Source organism: Podarcis erhardii, assembly GCF_964252035.2.
Source record: "Podarcis erhardii genome assembly, chromosome: 8".
Lineage (NCBI taxonomy): Eukaryota > Metazoa > Chordata > Lepidosauria > Squamata > Lacertidae > Podarcis > Podarcis erhardii.
Genome location: NC_138499.1, coordinates 86680804 through 86701198, shown reverse-complemented (window position 1 = coordinate 86701198; position 20395 = coordinate 86680804). Strand labels below are relative to the sequence as shown.

Genomic DNA, 20395 nt, shown 5'->3' with positions numbered 1-20395 from the left:
TTGCTTTCTGCAAAGAATAGTTTGAACATTTGTATCTTCATTCAGTATGAGAACTCGTTGGGAATCATCAACTGGTTTGTCAAAAGAGTTATTCATAAAGAACAGGACAATGAATTCCATTCTTGCCAAAAAAGGAAGGAGTTTCTGTTTTTCTGTCCTGGCCAAACAGACACTATTGTAGTAAATATATATATATATACTAATCTCAGTAAAGACCACAGACAACTTAATAGCAATAAAGGCAACAAAGCACCTCAGTAAAAGCGCTAAACCGTATTTTATTGTAGTGACCAGATTTCCCTTGCAGTATCATCGCCGCAACCTCAGAAAGAACGCATGTTTGCATTCCTTGCTGTCCAAAGGGTAGTATTTGTCATAGAAATCTAAAATGTACTCCTCAGTTTTAAATCCAAACTTCTGGTACAGCAGCATTGCAGAATTACTTGCAGATACATGAAGGGTTGCATCTTTGCCCATACAAGTCTGTGAAAAGAAAAAAGAGTTGCATTACATGTGAGGAAGGAAATGAGGAGATAACTAATTATGGGAGCACTGTGCAGTCAAAGCAAGACAACTTTCAAGGAGGAAGAGATACTAAAAGCAGACAGAAGTATCATGCATTAATATACATCATAGATGGGTAACAGATGATACAGTAAAGCACAGGTTATATCTAATACCAGTTTCTCTTGGGGAAATGAATTCAGGATACAAAATTTTCAGAATCGCTAGCTTCCAAGATTGACTGTCCTTCAATTCTGCTTGATAAGGACCTCAGTCATTCAGTACTTACAACTGGTAAACTACAGGAAGTAGCAACCTTCAGAAGAGGTACCAGAAAGGTACCAGAAAGAAGAGCTGGAAGAGGGGTGGAAAGTGGAAGTATCTCATTACTTGCAAACGGGGTAAAACAATTAGCTCCAGCAGATAATAAATTTGGTCAATCAACTAACATGTTTTGTGATGAGGAGCTTGTTAAGTCATTCAATCGACATGAAAGCTACAGAATTCAAGACAACACATAAAAAAGTAGATAGTTTGCTCCGGGCTGGCCAAAACTGCCTTTGGGAATTTAGGGTTGTGCTGCTATTGGACCGACTAGGCATCTGTACCTGAATCCCAAATGCAAGCCACAAATTTTACAAGGGTGTTTTCCCATCAATGAATCTGCACCAGTGGCGTAGCGTGGGTTGCCCGGGCCAAGGCACAAAAGGAATGTCAGCATCACCATGGGGAAGGGGGCTAGCACGACATCCTGGGTCCTCCCCCCTGAGCTCTCCTGGGAGGTGCTGGACATGGACTCCAACCTCACAACTGGAGCCCCTCTGGCACCGCAGCTCACCCTGCACCAGCTGCTTCAGCTGCTCGTAGCACACCCACAGAAAGCTCCACCAGTCCAGCCAAGGAGCCAGCATGCTGCCAGCCAAGGCTCGCATGGTTGCCTCTTCGTTCACACCAGGCACTCCAACGGCACCTGACATGCCTATGGCTGCCTGCTCCCGTACAAGGGCTGGGCTGGGGGCTCTGCGGTGGCCCCAGGGCAGAAGGGAGATGAGGGGACCACCCAGCACAGCAGTGACCCGGCATGCACATTGTCGGCACCAGCCATGGCATAAGAAGTGTGTTGTGCACAACACCTGCAAGCTAAGGATATGAACCCGAGGCACCAAAGGGGACAGGGAGCAAGAGGGGGTTCTGCCCTGGCACAGGAAGGCCTGGCCGGCTACCGACTCCCCACTCACAGCCCACCCAGCCAGGCTAGAGAAGGGAGCCCCCTCCTGGTTCTGCAGCTCCTTCGGGACTACTGCAGCCCATTGGTATAATTTTGCACCCGGGGCAATTGCCCCTGCAGCCCCCCATGCAACGCTACACCACTGATCTGCACAACATAGATGCGACAACTGAATGACGAGTAAGTCATCAAAGGGATATAAATCTTCTTGAGTAAACCTGCCCTGTTTGCACTTGTATTTAAAGTAAAAGGTACTTTCAAGATAATAAATCATAAAACTACCTGAATAAGATGATAGATCATAAAGGTTGCAATTCCTGATCTTCTCCATTCAGGGTGAACAAACAGAAAAGAGATGTATGCTTCATTGTATTTAACATCTGGTACCATAAAACCAAATGCAACAATGACCTTTTTGTAAAGGACAACAACACTGAAGTCTGGATATTGCAAGCATTCTGAGAGGTCGATTCCTGTGGGAGAGAAAAGCACACCACAAATGATCACAGATTGTTGATGGAAAAGGAACATTATATAAAATATCTATTTAAGGCTTTTTTGAAAAAAGAAAGAAAAAGCTTTCTCATGTGGAGCTCTCCTATTTTCATAATTTGACATTAACATGGAGACTAGTTCATAACGTCCTAAAGGACTCAAAATCTAATTACGGGACTGGTAGTAAATAATCCTACAATGAAATGTTAAGGACATTTCCATGTTAAAGGAATAATATACTGTTAGCTATTATAATTCTGTGAATAAAATGACCCAGTAGTTCAATCCTAAATGCATGCTTACTTGGAGGTATGTCCAACTGAATTCAATGGGTCTTTGACCAGAAGTAACTGTGTGCAGGATTACACCCCAAGATCACAGTAAATGTCTGCAGGTTATTCAACTTTTCCACATATACTTTCAAAAGCTACATTTATTCAGGCATGAGAGAGAATTAAAAATGGTTTTATAAGGTTATGAAATTCCATTGGGAACCAATCAGAAAAATAGGTGCTTGTTCTATTAGGAACAGGTCACTTCAGCCAATAGAAAATGCACTGATACATGCACACAGGCTTTTTATTAATATTACTATTACATTTCTTTTTATTCCACATGAGTGACAGTAAGCAACATACAGTGCAAAAACAAACATTTAAACTAAGTATAAGAACAATTGTAAAATAAAAACCCACAATGTTCAGTCAAAATATATATAGCCAACTCAAGCCACTCCACTAAAAAGACGTCACAAACATACCTAAGTAGCCTCCAAATTAAGGGCCAAAATTCTGGGCGAATAAAAGTATTTTTGCCCAGCCCATCAACACAGATAAATGATGGTACCAGGCTAAGTACACATTAGGCACAAATTCATTAATCAACGTCCCAAAACACTTTCTTTTCATTTCCTTTTCAAAAAAAGCAGCTTCATAGCTTTTTACTACCCACTACCTTTCTTTTCCAACTGTCCCACCCATCCTTCTTCCGTCTTCTCAGGATTCAAAACGAATGTATGCCTTGTGGGGGGGGGGGGGAGCTGAAATTCTCTTAGGGAAGGGAAAAGAGAAGCAGGGCAACATTAGAGCTGTAGCACATCTACCAGAATGTAATGAGTAGTCACCCCATTATTTCCCTTGACCACCTAGTAAATCCTACCTGGCCAAAAGAACTCATGGCACATTGAGTTAATAGTGGGGATGTGATTAGGGCGCACATAGCAGTAATCAATGGGTGCCTCTGGCTCAGCAGTCCAGCTGGGATCATTCTTGTGCGAATGGGCACGAATCTCATTCAGCAACCTTAGTTTTGGAGGCTTGGTTTCATAATCACGCCTGCAGGGGACACAACAGCAATATTTGTCATTTTCAGAGTATAACAGCAGTCAGACTCAGTCGGGCCTGAAATTAAGACACAGGTATGGTGCACAGAGAACAGGAGAGATTTGTTGTTGCTGGGGTCTAGTTGTCAAAGCCAGTCACAAGTTGGAGAACAGCCATGTTTAAGTTCAAGGGTGCAGCATTCTCCAGATGTCTCTCAAGTCTTATTATGATACCATGCTGGAAAACCTGTCTGGACTTGGAGAGGGCACCTTCCCTTTCCTTCCATGCACTAAATATTTCAATCTAGGACCATATCCATCCACCAAACTACCAAAAAGGTAACCATATTATCTATTTCACAGCAATTCAGGGACCCCATTGATGAAAATATTTTACTATCTGTTCAGTCCTTAAGGTGCTCCATATTAATTCATTAAGCTGTAAATTGCCTTTTATTTTATTATTAAACCTTCCTATTTGTGGAGAGTATTCCACTACCTAGACAAAATTTCTGAAGTTGTGCATGCTGTGCTCCTGTACATTTGATAAATGTATTTGTTTCTATCCCAACTCTAGCATACTCACAAGAAGAATAGACTCTGGGCTGCAGAGAGAAAAGATCCTCCTAGCATGAGAGTTTTGCATCTTATGAAATACCACCAAAACAGGAAAGATGAGCAAGTAATACTTCATGTTTCCATGCTTTTGGTATAAAACACAAAGGGGGCAGCTGAGTATCTGCCCTGCAAGGCCACCTACACTGAGAACCCATACATCTTCCCATGACTATGGACTTACTTGGTGGCAAAATCACCTCTGCCAATTTCAGTTCTCCATCTGTAATATGGGGATAACAGTGATCTACTTAACAGAGCAGACTTAACAGACTGTCTTTACAAACTTTTAAAACATATATTTCAGCCTAAAGTCATGGCCCTAAGAGTTGAGTGTTCAACAGTTGACCAGAAAGCGAACAAATCTGTAGGGGAAAAGGAGAAAGAGCCATCTGCTCATAAGTGAAAACAGCTCTGTGATCTGTACCTGATGTAGGGTTTCAAAACACGGGAAGTGTAGGGACTGATAATGCTGTGGTCAGTCAAAGCATCTTCTGAGCCTACGAGTCGGCACAGAAATTTTGTTGGCATTTGTCGAAATCCCTTCACAGCAGACAGCTTAGTCTGTAAAGCAAAGCCCCCCAAAAAGGGAAATCAGTCTAGAATGAACATAAACAAGAGAGCTATCACTGACAGAATACAAATAACATCTTGGTAAAAAAATGCCGATGGCAAGTTAACTACAGTGTACCACTGGCTATTTTATAAATGGTAATTTCCACCAACCACAAAGTGGCTGTTACTACTGTCAAGTCCAGTTTTGAAAAAGGAGAACGGACAGTATTCAGCTAGAAAGCTGTACCAGCACAATGGGATTCCCTCCCTTTCCACCCCACATGCCATCCTCAAATGTGTACCAGGGGGGTGGGGAACCCAGAAGAGGTTTAGGGGTCACACAGAGGGAGAAGGGAAGAATGTTCCATTGTGCAAAGAGAAATTTTTGCACTACACATTGAACACAACCTAAATTACCCTATCTGCAAGACGTTGAGATTACCTAGTCCCTCTTAGGAATGCAAATGACTTTGTGACTCATCTTCTTTCAATGGAAGAAGCCTCCCTCATCCAGTTTCAGGGCACAAGGAGGGATTCACTTTACAAGCCCATAAGCAGAATCTCTAAGCAAGGACTTCAGCTTGTGCAGCAGGGCTTTCCCTACCTCTTCTCCCCACCCCCTTGAAATTGGCTCTAGGGAGATCAGCAGAACCATCAGTGAAGCATGCAGGGGGAGGAGAGATGGGATATTTTTGTGGCAAGCTGAAATGCTTGCGCAGGTGGAACCTTTGCTAGCACAATGTTGAATTCCACCCATAATATGCTCAATAAAAACATAACTTGGTTTCCAGTTAACCATTAACTTCTGTAGCAGTAAATTATAAATGAGTGTGTACATTAACACCCAAGCATATACAGATAAAATGTCATTCCCAGGATTTGGACAATGTTAGCTATTGAACTGAGGAGTCCCAGAATGCTCCAGATGTCTACGGCAGTAGAGAAACAAGCTGAGGTGTTTCTGGGTGATCTCCATCGAGCCAAGAGTGTAACTACAGATCCCTCACTAGAGGGCTCCTTAGAGCTTTATGGATTTATAGAATTCCTAAGGTCCTTTAAAGCTGAAGAAGAAGAATAAACACATATCTAGGCTTTAGAGCTGGGTGATATATTGGTATATTGTCTGAAACCGTGATGGCATTCAGATTGAAATACCAGCTTTAGACATTTTGATCTGGCAATACATTGTGCCAGCTCAAATTGCCTACAGACGGCAAAGGCGCAGGCAGGCAGGCAGGCAGGCAGGCAGGCAGATGGAGCCTGAAAGTGAACACCTGAAGGTGAACACCTTCTCAAGCTCTGCTTACCTGCCTGTTTGCCCCCACCCCATCCCTCCGTCTCACCTGAGCCAGAGCAGTACGGGGGCTTGCACAGCTGAGCAGCAGAAGGCTTCCCATCCTCCACCTAATCAGTTTAAGGAAGTCCCGATGCCCCTCGGGCTCACACAAGCTGGAGCGGTATGGGGGCTTGCACTGAGCGATATACCAGACATTGTGGTATATCAGCATATTGTGGAATTTAACTGCTGCTATATCACAATGATGAGAGCCAGATACTGCCCCGCCCTACTAGGCTTTGTGGTGGCAGGCTGTTTTGTTGCCCTTGAAAACACTTCCTTGGTCCTTCTGGACATAAAAGCATCACCTAAGTATGCCTAAAAGAAATGGGATATAAAGTAAATGAAAATTGCCACATATAACTTCCATAAAAACAGCAAAGCACTCGCTCACTCTCTGGAAAGGAGAAGGGATTGAGCAGCCAGTGCCAAGGAATACATTGCCCCATTCCATTAAGAGAAATTTCACAATGGATGTGATCATGGGCAGTGATTCACAGATAATGACCTAAGAAAGGGTGTCTAGACGTGTGGTACATGGACTAACAGTTTGTGTTCCCTTTGCCCACTATCCCCATCCAGAGTATGGGAGCTATCGAAAAACCAGTTGAATTGGAAACATTAACCTGGTATCGATCCAAGATTCTGAAATCCTGGCTGGTAGTTCTGTACATTGCGTAATTTGCTGGGGGACAGGGAGCAATTCCTTCCTTGGGTCCATAAATCCGATCAACCAGGAGAAGGGCTGCATTCACAATACTGTCCAAGTCAAAGAGGGGCAGGCCTCTCTCGCGCTTGGCCTGCCGAATTATCAACTTGCGCCGCAGTCTCTGAGCTTCGGGGGTCATGGCTGCAGCATTTGGACAGCTCTCCAAGTTCCTCAAGAGAAGCTTTTCTTCATATATGCTAACAGGTGCATACTTGGGCATGCCGAACTTAGCGTTCTTATGTTCCAACTGCATCCTCCTTTTGTCTCGACCCTGGTCCTGAAGGGATGTGCGAGTATGATCAGAGTTTTCAGTGTCACGTTCAAGTCTCTCTGCTTTTTCTTCCTCGCTCTCCATCTCTTGCTTAATCTGCTCTGGTGTCTTCACCTTCTTTCGGATCATTCCCACTGGACCACTCGGGGGTGGGATATACTCTATTCCTGGATCTATAACACCATCACCCTCCATCTCTTCATCATCTATAAACAAAACAAAATAGTCCATAAACTTTGTGACAGTGTAACGAATACAACTTATCTGAAGAAGTCTGCATGCACACGAAAGCTTATACCCAGAACAAACTTAGTTGGTCTCTAAGGTGCTACTGGACAATTTTTAAATTTATTCTGACTGCATCAGGCCAACAAGGCTACCTACCTGAATCCAGAATACAACTGTGTGTTCTTCCTAGGAGACTGTGGCTTTGAAAGGGTACACAGTCATTCCCCATTAATATTCAGTTGAGACTGACCTTTCCAAATTAATATTCTCCACATTTGCTAGTTAAAGAGGTTTTGATTTATGAAAATCAGGCCACTTTAGTAGATCCAGTGTGGCTCTGAATAGGGTGCTTAATTCAGGAAGGAAGATGGACCACAAAAGTCTTACAGCAGAAAAGACAGGCCTTTCTGCAGCACAAATATATCTAAAAGTATACTGATAGAATAGCCAGGAACAATAACTCAATGGATGTATATACAGACTGTGGCAAGTTGGTCAGAATGAAATGCTAGACTTACTAAAAGGTAAAGATAAAGGACCGCTGGACGGTTAAGTCCACTCAAAGGCGACTATGGGGTTGTGGCGCTCATCTCGCTTTCAGGCCGAGGAAGCCAGTGTTTGTCCACAGACAGCTTTCTGGGTCATGTGGCCAGCAGGACTAAACTGCTTCTGGTGCAACAGGACACCATGACAGAAGCCAGAGCACACGGGAATGCTGTTTACCTTCCCACCACAGCAGTACATCTTTATCTACTTGAATTGGCGTGCTTTCGAACTGCTAGACTGGCAGGAGCTGGGATAGAGCAACGGGAGCTCACTCCTTTGTGGAGATTCGGATCGCTGACCTTCCGATCGGCAAGCCCAAGAGGCTCAGTGGTTTAGACCACAGCAATACCCACCTCCCTATTAGACTTACTATGAGGTTCTATTACAGCAAAATGTGTATCAGGAGGCTTGGTTTGGTCAAAATCGAGTATACACTCCCAGAATTAACGCTAAATACAGCGCTTCTGGTAAATGAGCCACCATAGCCGCTAGAGCAGTGATGGCCAAACTTGGCCCTCCAGCTGTTTTGGAACTACAACTCCCATGATCCCTAGCTAACAGGACCAGTGGTCAGGGATGATGGGAATTGTAGTCCCAAAACAGCTGGAGGGCCAAGTTTGGCCATCACTGCGCTAGACTAGAGCAGCGGTTCTCAACCTGTGGGTCCCCAGATGTTGTTGGACGACAACTCCCATCATCCCTGAGCTCTGGCCTTGCTAGCTAGGGGTGATGGGAGTTGTAGTTCAACAACATCTGGGGACCCACAGGTTGAGAAAGGCTGCGCTAGAGGATTGTGAAAATTTGCGTCCCAGGCTTTTTAGACTTGTCTACCCATGTAGTATCTGAAACCCAAGGGGTGCATTGGTTGTCAGATGTGAAATATTTTCAGCATAATTTTCAGCTCTCCTGAAATTAGCTGTTTGAAGGAAAGGCAACGTAAATTTTAATAAGCAATAATAAAGCATTAGGAAAGTTAAAACACAACTGTTTTGACAGGGAGGGGGAGAGGGTGGAATCTCCAGAACTAGCAACCTAGAAGGTCAACCAAAACAAAAAAAGGCATTTTTCTATGTTCTAGTGTTATTGCTAATTTTGTTTGTTTTGGTACAGTTGAGAAAATAAGTTAATTTAATTTTTTTCCATAAAAGTACAGTGGTGCCCCGCAAGACGAACGCCTCGCAAGACGGAAAATCCGCTAGACGAAAGGGTTTTCTGTTTTGGAGGCGCTTCGCAAAACAAATTTCCCTATGGGCTTGCTTCGCAAGACAAAAATGTCTTGCGAGTTCCTGCGGGTTTTTTCCCCCTTTTTCCCCCTTTTCCTAAGCCGCTAAGCCGCTTATCAGCTGATCCGCTGATAAGCTGCTTAACAGCTGATCGCTAAAAGCCGCTAAACCGCTAATAGCGCTAATCCGCTAAGCTGTCAATGGGCTTGCTTCGCAAGACGAAAAAACCGCTATACGAAGAGCCTCACGGAACGGATTAATTTCGTCTTGCGAGGCACCACTGTACTATAATAATGCCCTTTATACAAGACCACATACACGTAGTATTAAGGAAACAGCACTTGCAGCATTTTCTTCTTTTTTGCCTATGTATATGCTTCCAGAAGAGTACATCAAAGAAAGTTAACATTCCAGCAAGTATCTAGCAACACAGATGACATATATGTGATTGTCAGAAGCACTGGTTGGGTACACAATTTGCTATATGAATTAACACTAGACAAGGAATAATATTACTGATAAGTGCTTGAATATTTTTCACATTAGAAAACATTTTCCTTGGTACGTTAGTGAATATAATTATTGAGAATAAGTATCACAGTCCCTGGTAGATGTTAAATACCACCAACAATACAACTATGGTCAAGAAATGGTTGTGGAAATGAGATCCAATAGAGGTTAATAGACAAGGAAATGTTAAAGTAGCTTTTACCATGAAACAGGGCCTGGGGTGGCATTATATCTGGAATAAGGTCTGCTTCTGAGAGCAGGCTCGGTGTAGCTGAGTGAGAAGCTGGTGTTCCGGGAGCAGAGAAATCTGGAGAAGGAGATGGAGATGGGCTTGTCAAAGGAGTTCGATCAGAGGAGCTCAGGGAAGAAAAGTCAACCACTTCCCCCTTCTCCAGTATAATGTCAGGACGCCGGCTTCGACTGATGAATTTGACTGGCGTGGAGGAGGTGCTTCTGTCCAGGAAGGCAGCTGCCTCCTTCTGAGCTCTCCTGATGTCCTTGGCTTCCTGAGTGCGAGATCTCTTCTCCTTCAGCTCCATGGCAGATTCTACTGGATTGCGGCTCACTCTCTTTCTAAGTCCCTCCACTGTAATGATAGGGTCTAATGATGGTTTTGAACCTGCCAGAGAACAAGTAGTGGGTTTGTTCCGACATGCAGAGAGAACACCAATTTTAGAACTTTAGGGAAGCTTTTAATATTTGATAAATGACTGTATTTTAATATTTTGCTGGAAGCCACCCAGAGTGGCTGGGGAAACCCAGCCAGATGGGCGGGTTTAAATTATTATTATTACTCCAAAACAAAGGCAGCATCAATTTCTACAGAAGGTATCCAACATAAACAACTTTTTAAAGACAATAAAAATACACCTTTCCTGATACAGGAAAACGTGACAAGCAGGTGCTAACATTCTTTAATTCCAGACTGCATATAACAGAATGTGGGAATGCAATATATTTTTGTCACATACATTGAACGTTTTCCACCAAATTTTTTAGAGGAAGAAGAGAGGCAAGAAGTAGTGAAAAGGAGAACTGCAAAGCGGTAGAAGAAGCTGGGGAAGAAACTGGTGAATAGAGAGGCTGAATAGAGAGGTGAGCTTGGGAGTGGCTAGGGAATGAAAACAAGAGTGGCTGAGAAGTAGAAGCAGTAACCAAGAAACATATAATGGGATGTACAAGGGGCAAGATACCTATACAATACCTACCCTTTGCAGAAAGTTCACGGGTCTTTAAAAACTGAGGATGTCTGCATGATGGCGTACCCTTCACAAATTTCTGCATTTGAATTTTTTTTGTTTTTATTTTGATTGAAATCCATAATGTCAAAAGTACAGAAGAGTGCAAACCCACTCTCTCTCCTCACGTACCCCCACCCTGCCAAAACCACCAGTTTTAAGACTACTGCATCCTTAAATGTGCAAATGATATGCAGTTTACAAATTATTACCTTTTGTTTTTAGGGCAGATGCCGAAAGCTTCTCTCCTTCCGGCTTCATTGTAGGGGGCCTATTGTGGACAAGTTTCCACCATCCTGGTTCTCCAAACTCTTGAGCCCCTGAACGGAAATATAAAGGACTCCCCACAGAAAGACAACCAGCAACAGTGCTCCACCAAGTAGAAGTCTTCTTCCTAAATCAAAGAAAGAGAAAAATGTATCTGAAAGAGAGCTCTGTTTACTACATTGGCAGCAGATTGCTAGTTCCTCTTCAAATCTTAAGTGAAATTAATGGGATGAGCACAGTAGCAAGGACTGGAAGCAGGAATCAATTTCTGCCATCAACTATAGCTGAAATGTATACGCATTATTTCAAATTTTATTCTGGATTCTCAAAATCTTAGGACAAACTACAAATGAGGGCTAGTAGATGTTAAGAGACACTCTCAACATGGTGCAATCTTGTACTATTTTGAAAGACCAGAATAAACTTTGAAATAAAATGGCCGTATATTTTGGCCTTTGCTGCTTGCAGAAACCAACTGGAGGGAGACAAGCTAGGGAAAGTCATACTATGCAGAACTATACCTTCACCCACTATGGATACCTTCTCTCTTTTACTCTCAACTAGGAGGAAAAAATGTTTTCCAACATTTTAATTATATGTGGACGTTTTGTTCTTCAGTTTCAAGACAACATAATGGCATTACCGGTTTCCTAGTAGAAAATTCCAGTGTTTTTCAATGAAAGAACAAATGTCTTCCTTCCACCTGAAGTAGCCTTGGCGGCCAGTTCCTTCCAGGGATAGATTGTACATTGCCAGCATAACAACCTGAAACACAAATAGGAACCTCTCATTTACAATAGGTAAGAAAGATTTTTGGTGGGGGGAATAAAATGATTCTCTTCTCCTAACAGGTTATATAAAATAACCAACTCTTAGACAATATAGGGTTTGGGGGAGGAATTAATCTGCCTGGATTAAGATTATCCTAAATGCATCTATTTCAGTTAACGAATGTTCAGATATGTTTTATCCTTAAAGAGGAACACGACAAATGTGTCCTTTATTACCCTAGCTGGGGCAATAAAAATACAAATGGAAATACAAGGAGCTAAGATCAGACAAGAGCAATTTAAAACTAACTGGTATGTGGTATGTCATCTGGGAAACACCTAAATTTGTTTTACAGAATTCAATGCAATCTCCAGATACAAACTGATTTTCACGAGGCCTGAATGGATGGGCTTCAACTTGGATAGAACTACAAGGGGAAAAACAACAGGGTACAGTATCTGATTCCATGGAGGGACTTTCTAATTAAATACTTAGAAATCTGATACTACTATAGTCCTAACTACTATGGGAACTCATGGAAGAGTTTAAGGAAGATTTGTTGCAATGGGCATACTTGAAGATACCCTAATAAAGGAAAATCTCAGCTTTTTAAAAAATTGTACCATTTGATAGTATTTATATTTTTAAATATCTCTCTGCAAGTACTCACTACAGCTATTACCGTATTTTTTGCTCTATAAGACTCACTTTTCCCCTCCTAAAAAGTAAGGGGAAATGTGTGTGCGTCTTATGGAGCGAATGCAGGCTGCGCAGCTATCCCAGAAGCAAGAGGGATTGCTGCTTTCACTGCGCAGCGATCCCTCTTGCTGTTCTGGCTTCTGAGATTCAGAATTATTTTTTTCTTGTTTTCCTTCTCCAAAAACTAGGTGCGTCTTGTGGTCTGGTACATCTTATAGAGCGAAAAATGCGGTACTAATCGGCAAAAACTCAAATTGCATTTCCTTTTGAATTGGAAGTAGCAGAAAAAGTTATATCATGATGAATAAAAAAACAATGATGCATTAAAGAACTTTTGCAATGTTGCTATGTTAATGCAATTTAAGGCCTTGCTTTATTTAGATGAGAATATTTTTGGAACAAAGTAACAAATAAATGAAACTTAAAAATACACTTGCAATGTAGTTAATCGGATGACAGACTTGGTTAAAACACCTATTTAACCAAGCAATTTTTTTTTAAGGAGGAATTGGAGCATAAACCTTGTTAGGCAATTTGCAGCTTGGAGAAGGATAACTGAGAAATTTATTTATTAAAGGAATTTTGAAATTTTATAACTGATTAGATTAGCCAACACCATTCCCTTGACTCCAATATTCACAAATAAAACATAGTTAATAGTTTTTCTTCTATATTGTGGGGTAGTAGTCCTACTTGTAATTTACTTCAGGTACCTTCAGGAGGCAATTTAGGGAATGGGATTAGCATGCCAGTCAACTGACTGCGTGTAATTTGTCCAAGTAAACCACTATGTAAATGGAACTTTCTCTATTTCATTATGGTATGTCATCTGTCAGCAAGGAGTGAAGGCAACTTGTCCCTTGGCACTGGAGCAGTCTGACCAAACTGCAAAGTATCTCCCACAGTGGAGTACAGGGTCAGATTTAAGGTGCTGCTTTTGACCTTTAAAGCCCTTCACAGCCTAGGACCCTCATACCTACGGGACCGCCTCTCCCGGTATGCCCCACGGAGAGCCTCAAGGTCCATAAATAACAACACCCTAGTGGTCCCAGGCCCTAAGGAAGTTAGATTGGCTTCAACCAGAGCCAGGGCCTTTTCAACACTGGCTCCGGTCTGGTGGAACGCTCTGCCTCATGAGACCAGGGCCCTGAAGGATCTGATTTCTTTCCGCAGGGCCTGTAAGACAGAGTTGTTCCGCCTGGCCTTTGGCTTGGAGCCAATTTGATTCCCTCCCTCCCTCTCTTTCTTTTTTCTTTTCCTTCTCCTCCTGCGATGAGGCTACATTTTAATATTTTAATGTTCCATTATTTTAATGTTGTATTTTATTTTTGTTTTTAAGTTGTAATCATTCATCTGGTTTTTATTATTGCTTGTAAGCCGCTCTGAGCCCGGCCTTGGCTGGGGAGGGCGGGGTATAAATAATCATCATCATCATCATCATCATCATCATCATCATCATCATCTAATTTAACTGAAGACATCGCCCAAGAGTAGCATAAGTAGTCTTCAGGCCACTGTCTAGTTTGAAGAGTATAGGAATAGGAGCAGGGAGCCCAAGAAAAAGGCTTCTTCCCCTTACAGAGGCACTGTTGGACTTGAACTAGTTTCCTGGAGTTTCTCCATACATGCTCTCTCCCCACACATGTGCAATACTGGAACTATCTATGCTTCCTTCCCTGTATGTCATTCTGTTGAAAGAATTGTTGTATGCGTGTGCATGTTATATTTAATGGAATTTAAGCTTCCGAATGCAAAGATGTTTAGAATGTACTCTTCTATGTACATCTACTATGCTTTTAGTAAAAAAAAAAAAAAAAGGAAAGGACCCCTGACAGTTAAGTCCAGTCGCGAACGACTCTGGGGCGCAGCGCTCATCTCACTTTACTGGCCATGGGAGCTGACGTTTGTCCGCAGTTTTTCCGGGTCATGTGCCCAGCATGACTAAGCCGCTTCTGGCGAAACCAGAGAAGCGCATGGAAAAGCAGTATACCTTCCCGCCGGAGTGGTACCTCTTTATCTACTTGCACTTTGATGTGCTTTCCAACTGCTAGGTTGGCAGGAGCTGGGACCAAGAAACGGGAGCTCACCCTCGCCCTCTGCACATATAACACATTGAGTTTCACACAGTCCACGTTACTGTCAATGTGGTTCCCTGTCTATCCACCAGAGTACTAGAGATGTTGGACCAGCACAAGTTGTATTATCTACCTTGCTAACCTCCTGATTTTTTGGAGGGTCAAGGCTACTCTATGAGCACAGTCCATGTTTCTCAGTTGTGTACTGCAATGCCAAAAAGGCAGCACAGCTGATTAAATTTGGAACAATTATTTTAACAATCCATGGCCAAAAGATAATTTCCTTTCTGTGTTTACATAACAAATAAAAAAAGAATTTAAAAAAAATTAATCTGGCTTTTTGCAATGAGTTTTTTAGACTCCAAAATAGTCATGTACCTTTAAGGGTAAGCAAATATAAAACCTTAGATTCACACTTAGAAGCTTGCTAACAACCCCTCCCCCTTGCACCATATTGTAATACACAGAAATGTGAAATCCAGTTTGGGTGCAATTACTAAGGGTCTGCTTGTTACTTACCTGCTGCCAAGTTAGCCTCAGCCGTTCAAACTGTTCCTTCCCATCTTCTGAGCAATCAGAGCAAGTAAATCTGAAAAAATTATCACCTTTGAGATAGGTGATCTGTTCTCTCACCTGATCTGTAAACAAGCAAACAAAACCTTAGGCCTTCTTTCCCAACAAATGGGGCCTACACACAAACACATTACGAGCAAGGTCCAAAACAGCACAAATGGGGTTCATCCCAACAGCATTCATCCACTCTGCGTTTTGCTTTGTTAATCACTGCTTACAGAAATCCATGTAACATCAATTGGTGGGCACATCTGTCTCTATTTTGGAGATACAGTCATACCTCGGGTTACAAATGCTGCGGGTTACGCGTTTTCGGGTTGCGGACCGCGCCGAACCCAGAAGTACCGGAACGGGTTACTTCTGGGTTTCAGCGCTCGCACATGCGCAGAAGCACAAAATGACAACACGCACATGTGCAGAATCACGTTACACGCATGCGCAGATGCGGTGCTCCAGGCTGCGAATGCTGCGGGCTGCGAACGTGCCTCCAGCACGGATCACGTTTGCAACCAGAGGTATGACTGTATCACATATATATGTATCATAAGTGCAATTCCTTTTGAAATCTTAAGAATTGTGCATGCAATTTCCCTCCCTCAAACAGAAAAAAAATTCTTATCTATAGCTTTTATGTAGTTCTTGCGAACGCCATCCAGCCATTCCCCAAGAGGCTAGTCTAGCCCCTTCTAAAGGGATCACTGGAGAGGCTAGCCTTGGCCTTGAAGTCCACATGCCAGTGGACTCGGCTAGGGCTGAAAACTGAAGAGCATATGCAATTGCATCTCTGTGTAGGCACAGGCTTTAACTTCTTTTCATAGTCCCTAGTGCTGATGGGTGGTGCTATGGGCAACATCCAGCAGAAGGGGCTGAGCTTAGAGGAGGCATACACTCGCCATGAAGGAAGCTGCCATAGAGGCTCTGATGGCTAAGGCTGAGAGTTTGTGGGTCCTCTGCCTTCCTGTCAATGGGGTTCTTTGGGAAATCCTTCCCATGTTTTAAAAGGGGGAATGGGACATCCACCCATTCTTTCTTCTGAAAGGGGCATACATAGCACATTTACCAGCAAGCAGGAGGCCCAGGAAGCTTCTGAGGTCTGCTACTCACTCATGATTGTGGACTACAAGTCATGTGGAAAAAGGAATCCCCTTTTGCTATGTTTGCGCCTTGGGAAGGATGTGTTTTCAACTGGCTTTCGTCTGATCTGCTTCCTAAAGGCCCAGCTCAGCAAGGGTCACAATCTTGTAGGTCTTCCTGACCAAGGCCTTGAAGTCAGAAGGGCAAAACAAAGGACACCCTCTTATTATTTTAAATAATCAAGAATTAGGAAGCCTTACTTGCTGGTATCCATTTCTGACATCTTTCACAGTAATAAGACATCTCTTCTGTCCAGGATGTGTCCCCTTCATCACTATTTATAGAGTCTCCACTCTGATCATGACTCAAATCCACAGATGCCTGATCTTCAGACTCTACTATGAGAAGAGTTTCTCCTTCCACTTCTCCTTCTTCCAGCCCTTCTGAAGGCGATGTCCTTGTGGCTTCATCATCGTGACGGCTCATCATCTCGCTCATGTACACATTAGTATCCATTGTGAATTGACAGTCACTTTTATTATGCAAGAAGCCCAGCAAAACAAAGGCTGTTCCAACAAATACGAAGACATTTAAATAACTGAAATGAAAAGGGAGATCCCAACTCTTCCTGGCCCTTACTGTGAGGATTCTTTTCCCATGAGCATTTTGCTTCTTTCCATTTCAAGTTGCTCAGTCAAGGCAATCTGTTGCTCCAAAAGGCGAAGATTTTCTTGCTTACGATGCTGCCTCTCAAAGTCTCTCAGCACTCCTTCACGTAGCCTCTGAAAGAGAAATCTCATCGTATTATGGTATATATCTCTTAATAATCTACTGTTCAAAAACTTGAGAAAGTGTAAATAATAATAATAATAATAATAATAATAATAATAATAATAATTTATTATTTATACCCCGCCCATCTGGCTGGGCCTCCCCAGCCACTCTGGGCGGCTTCCATAGAAACCAAAAATACACTAAAATATCACACGTTAAAAACTTCCCTGAACAGGGCTGCCTTAAGATGTCTTCTGAATGTCAGGTCGCTTTGACATCTGCTGGAAGGGCGTTCCACAGGGCAGGCACCACTACCGAGAAGGCCCTCTGCCTGGTTCCCTGTAGCTTTGCTTCTCGCAATGAGGGAACCACCAGAAGGCGCCCGGTGCTGGACCTCAGTGTCCGGGCAGAATGAGTGGGGGTGGAGACGCTCCTTCAGGTATACTGGACCGAGGCCGTTTAGGGCTTTAAAGGTCAGCACCAACACTTTGAATTGTGCTCGGAAACGTACTGGGAGCCAATGTAGGTCTTTCAAGACGGGTGTTATAAGGTCTCGGCGGCCGCCCCCAGTCACCAGTCTAGCTGCCGCATTCTGGATTAGTTGTAGTTTCCGAATCACCTTCAAAGGTAAAGGTACTGCTATAGGAAATTAAGGCCAACTGTGAATCTTACAAAGCAATCATACTGTTGCAAAGGTTTTGCTAACTGTAGGAAGTATACATCCTCATTCCAATACAGGACTAAGCCATCTGCAAATCATAAAGGGTCATTCCCTGAAGATCGCTATATCACAAACCAATAATCAGAGGCCTTCTGTGGCTATATGAAACACTGGGGCATAAAATGCTGGGGGAAATTTATGTTACAAAGTGCAAAGATAACATGGAAGAAGGAATGGTTGAATTGGGGGAAAGGGCAGCAACAGCAGATGCAATTTCTCCTCTATGCAAAGTGTCAAATACCTCTGTTCATTATTGCTTCCTTTTCTCTCTAGCTCCTATACACCTTTTTGAAAAGAAACATATTAAACAGCTTCCTTACACACCAATGTGTGCGTGTGTAAAAAACATCTGGCTATATAGGAGAATTTCCTACTTCTACCCCCCCCCAATCTCCCATTTGTGTGGGGGTTACGTTTGGAGCAGGGCTTTTTGTCAAGTGGGTGCCACTGCCATGCTAAGAGAAGGAGAAAGGTGTTCATGGTGAGTTCTGGCACCTCTTTTTCTAGGGAAAACAGCATGGTTTCCAAGGCACCACACACACTGGTGAAATTGCGTAGGACTGAAAACGTACTGGAAAAGACCGCAGATACAGTGGTGCCCCGCAAGACGAACGCCTCGCAAGACGGAAAACCCGCTAGACGAAAGGGTTTTCCGTTTTGGAGGCGCTTTGCAAAACAAATTTCCCTATGGGCTTGCTTCGCAATACGAAAATGTATTGCGAGTTCCTGCGGTTTTTTCCCCTCCCCCCCTTTTTCTAAGCAGCTAAGCCGCTTATCAGCTGATCCGCTAAGCTGATAAGCAGCTAAAAGCCGCTAAACCACTAATAGCACTAATCCGCTAAGCTGTCAATGGGCTTGCTTCACAAGACAAAAAAACCGCTATACGAAGAGGATTCACAAGACAAAAAAACCGCTATACGCTATACGGAACGGATTAATTTCGTCTTGCGAGGCACCACTGTACCCTGTTCCATCCTTTGAGAGATTTTCCAGTGACATCTTTACAACATTTCGGGGTTCCTTGTGGGTTCGTTGTGATGTGCGTGTATATGCTGAACCCGTGCAGTGCTTTTTTCTGGGGAGACGCAGGGGTAAGCATACCCCTAAACATTTTGTCAATCTAGAGGGAGAAGAAACTAAAAAAAATAAAATTTAGTTTCTTCTCTAGGGCTGTGAATCTGTTGCTACCCCCAACGGCGGCCTCATTTCCTGAGCCTCAGACGGAAGCGAGCGTTTAATGTGTGAAGCAGTGTAGAATGTGGATGTCTGGTGTTTTACAGATGGAACTTTGGCCTCATTGAGGGGCAGCATTTCAATATGAGTAGGAAAATTACTGTGAGCTGTCAGCTGTGTAATACAGTGGCACCTCAAGTTAAGTACTTATTTGTTCCGGAGCTCTGTTCTTAACCTGAAACTGTTCTTAACCTGAAGACCACTTTAGCTAATGGGGCCTCCTGCTGCTGCCGCGCCGCTGGAGCACATTTTCTGTTCTCATCCTGAAGCAAAGTTCTTAACCCGAGGTACTATTTCTGGGTTAGCGGAGTCTGTAACCTGAAGCGTCTGTAACCTGAAGCGTATGTAACCCGAGGTACCACCGTATGAGGTAATGATGCGTGTTCTTTGTACTTTTGTCCATTTACTGTATTTATTTCCCCCGATTTGAACTACACAGTGGTGATTTTACAGAGAATAATTAAAGCTTTACAGAGAATAATTAAAATTGCCCAGAATGTTATTGGGCTCCAACTACCAACCCTGGATGAGATCTTCACGTCTCGCAGCTTGAAGAAGTCACACAATATCCTGAGAGATCCCACCCATCCTGCTCACAACCTCTTTGAACTGTTGCCTTCGGGCAGAAGATACAGGACAATGAAAACACGAACCACACGCCTTCTGAATAGTTTCTATCCAAGAGCTCTGATTGCACTAAATAATGATCTCAGGGCCAGTTGTAAGAAATAGCAAGCAGTGAGTAGTAAGGAATGAGATAGGTTTTAGGTTATGCTATGCTTCTAATAGGTTGTGTTATATTCTGGATTATGTATGTTTTAATAGATTATGTCTGAATAGGATGAGAGTGTTGGAGATACGTGCAAATGTGTATGTGAATCCGGTCTTGGGTGTTTGATTTTCGTTGTTGTGTATACTGTGTATATACGGACAATGACAATAAATTTATCTAATCTAATCTAATTTTCTTGAGTCAAAATGAGAGTACCCCTAAAGATAATATTTTTTAGGGGGTGAAAAGCACTGAACCCGTGTCAATTTGGGGGGGGGGAGGGGGGGTGTCCGCTGCCTGTGCCCCTCCCACCGCCACCTTGCCCGTTGGTTTACACGCGCACCGTTCAGTCCCTCCTCGGCAAAAGGGTCACATGCATTGGCCCTCAGAATAATAATAACGCCGCCCCGGAAAGTCAAGGGCTCTTTCTGCCGCCGAATCCGCCCCTCCCCCGATGCTCCCGCCTGCAAAGGGGGGGGGAGGAGGAGGAAGAGGCCTACCTCCCTGACGCGGCTCTGCTGGAGGTGGACGCCCGCGACGACGGCGCCCGAGACCGCGACGGAGGCCGCCAGAACCGCCTTGGACACCGTCGACATGCCCGGCGGACTCGGCCTTCCCCTCAGCGCCCCTGGCACCCCCAAGGCGCATGCGCGGCCT

General features: G+C 43.5%; 2 protein-coding genes across 3 annotated transcripts; both read right to left on the bottom strand.

The window, feature by feature from the left end:
• Positions 1-258: 258 nt before the first annotated feature.
• Positions 259-16754, bottom strand: KAT14 (lysine acetyltransferase 14; the record flags this gene model as incomplete). Of its 2 annotated transcripts, XM_081872694.1 has the most annotated exons (10): positions 259-483; positions 2015-2205; positions 3386-3561; positions 4591-4727; positions 6681-7240; positions 9744-10160; positions 10992-11173; positions 11690-11811; positions 15111-15229; positions 16499-16754. In XM_081872694.1, the coding sequence occupies 10 exons, from the start codon at positions 16752-16754 to the stop codon at positions 310-312; spliced, it is 2334 nt and encodes a 777-aa protein (XP_081728820.1). In that variant the 3' UTR covers positions 259-309. The 2 variants fall into 2 exon arrangements, with proteins under 2 accessions (XP_081728820.1, XP_081728821.1); XM_081872695.1 differs by lacking the exon at positions 9744-10160.
• Positions 16755-16771: 17 nt separating this feature from the next.
• On the bottom strand, positions 16772-20395 carry PET117 (PET117 cytochrome c oxidase chaperone). Its single transcript, XM_081872937.1, has 2 exons — positions 20239-20395; positions 16772-17020 (listed from the first exon to the last, which is right to left on the bottom strand). Exons 1-2 carry the CDS (start codon positions 20332-20334, stop codon positions 16874-16876), a joined length of 243 nt encoding a protein of 80 aa, XP_081729063.1. The 5' UTR covers positions 20335-20395; the 3' UTR covers positions 16772-16873.

What these genes read in the sequence shown, in the direction of transcription:
- PET117 (XM_081872937.1), bottom strand. Translation starts at nt 20,334, where the DNA reads ATGTCGACGGTGTCCAAGGCGGTTCTGGCGGCCTCCGTCGCGGTCTCG. An exon ending in AGCAGAGCCGCGTCAGGGAG is followed by an intron (nt 17,021 to 20,238) that starts GTAGGCCTCTTC and finishes TTTCTCTTTCAG; the next exon opens with AGGCTACGTGAAGGAGTGCT.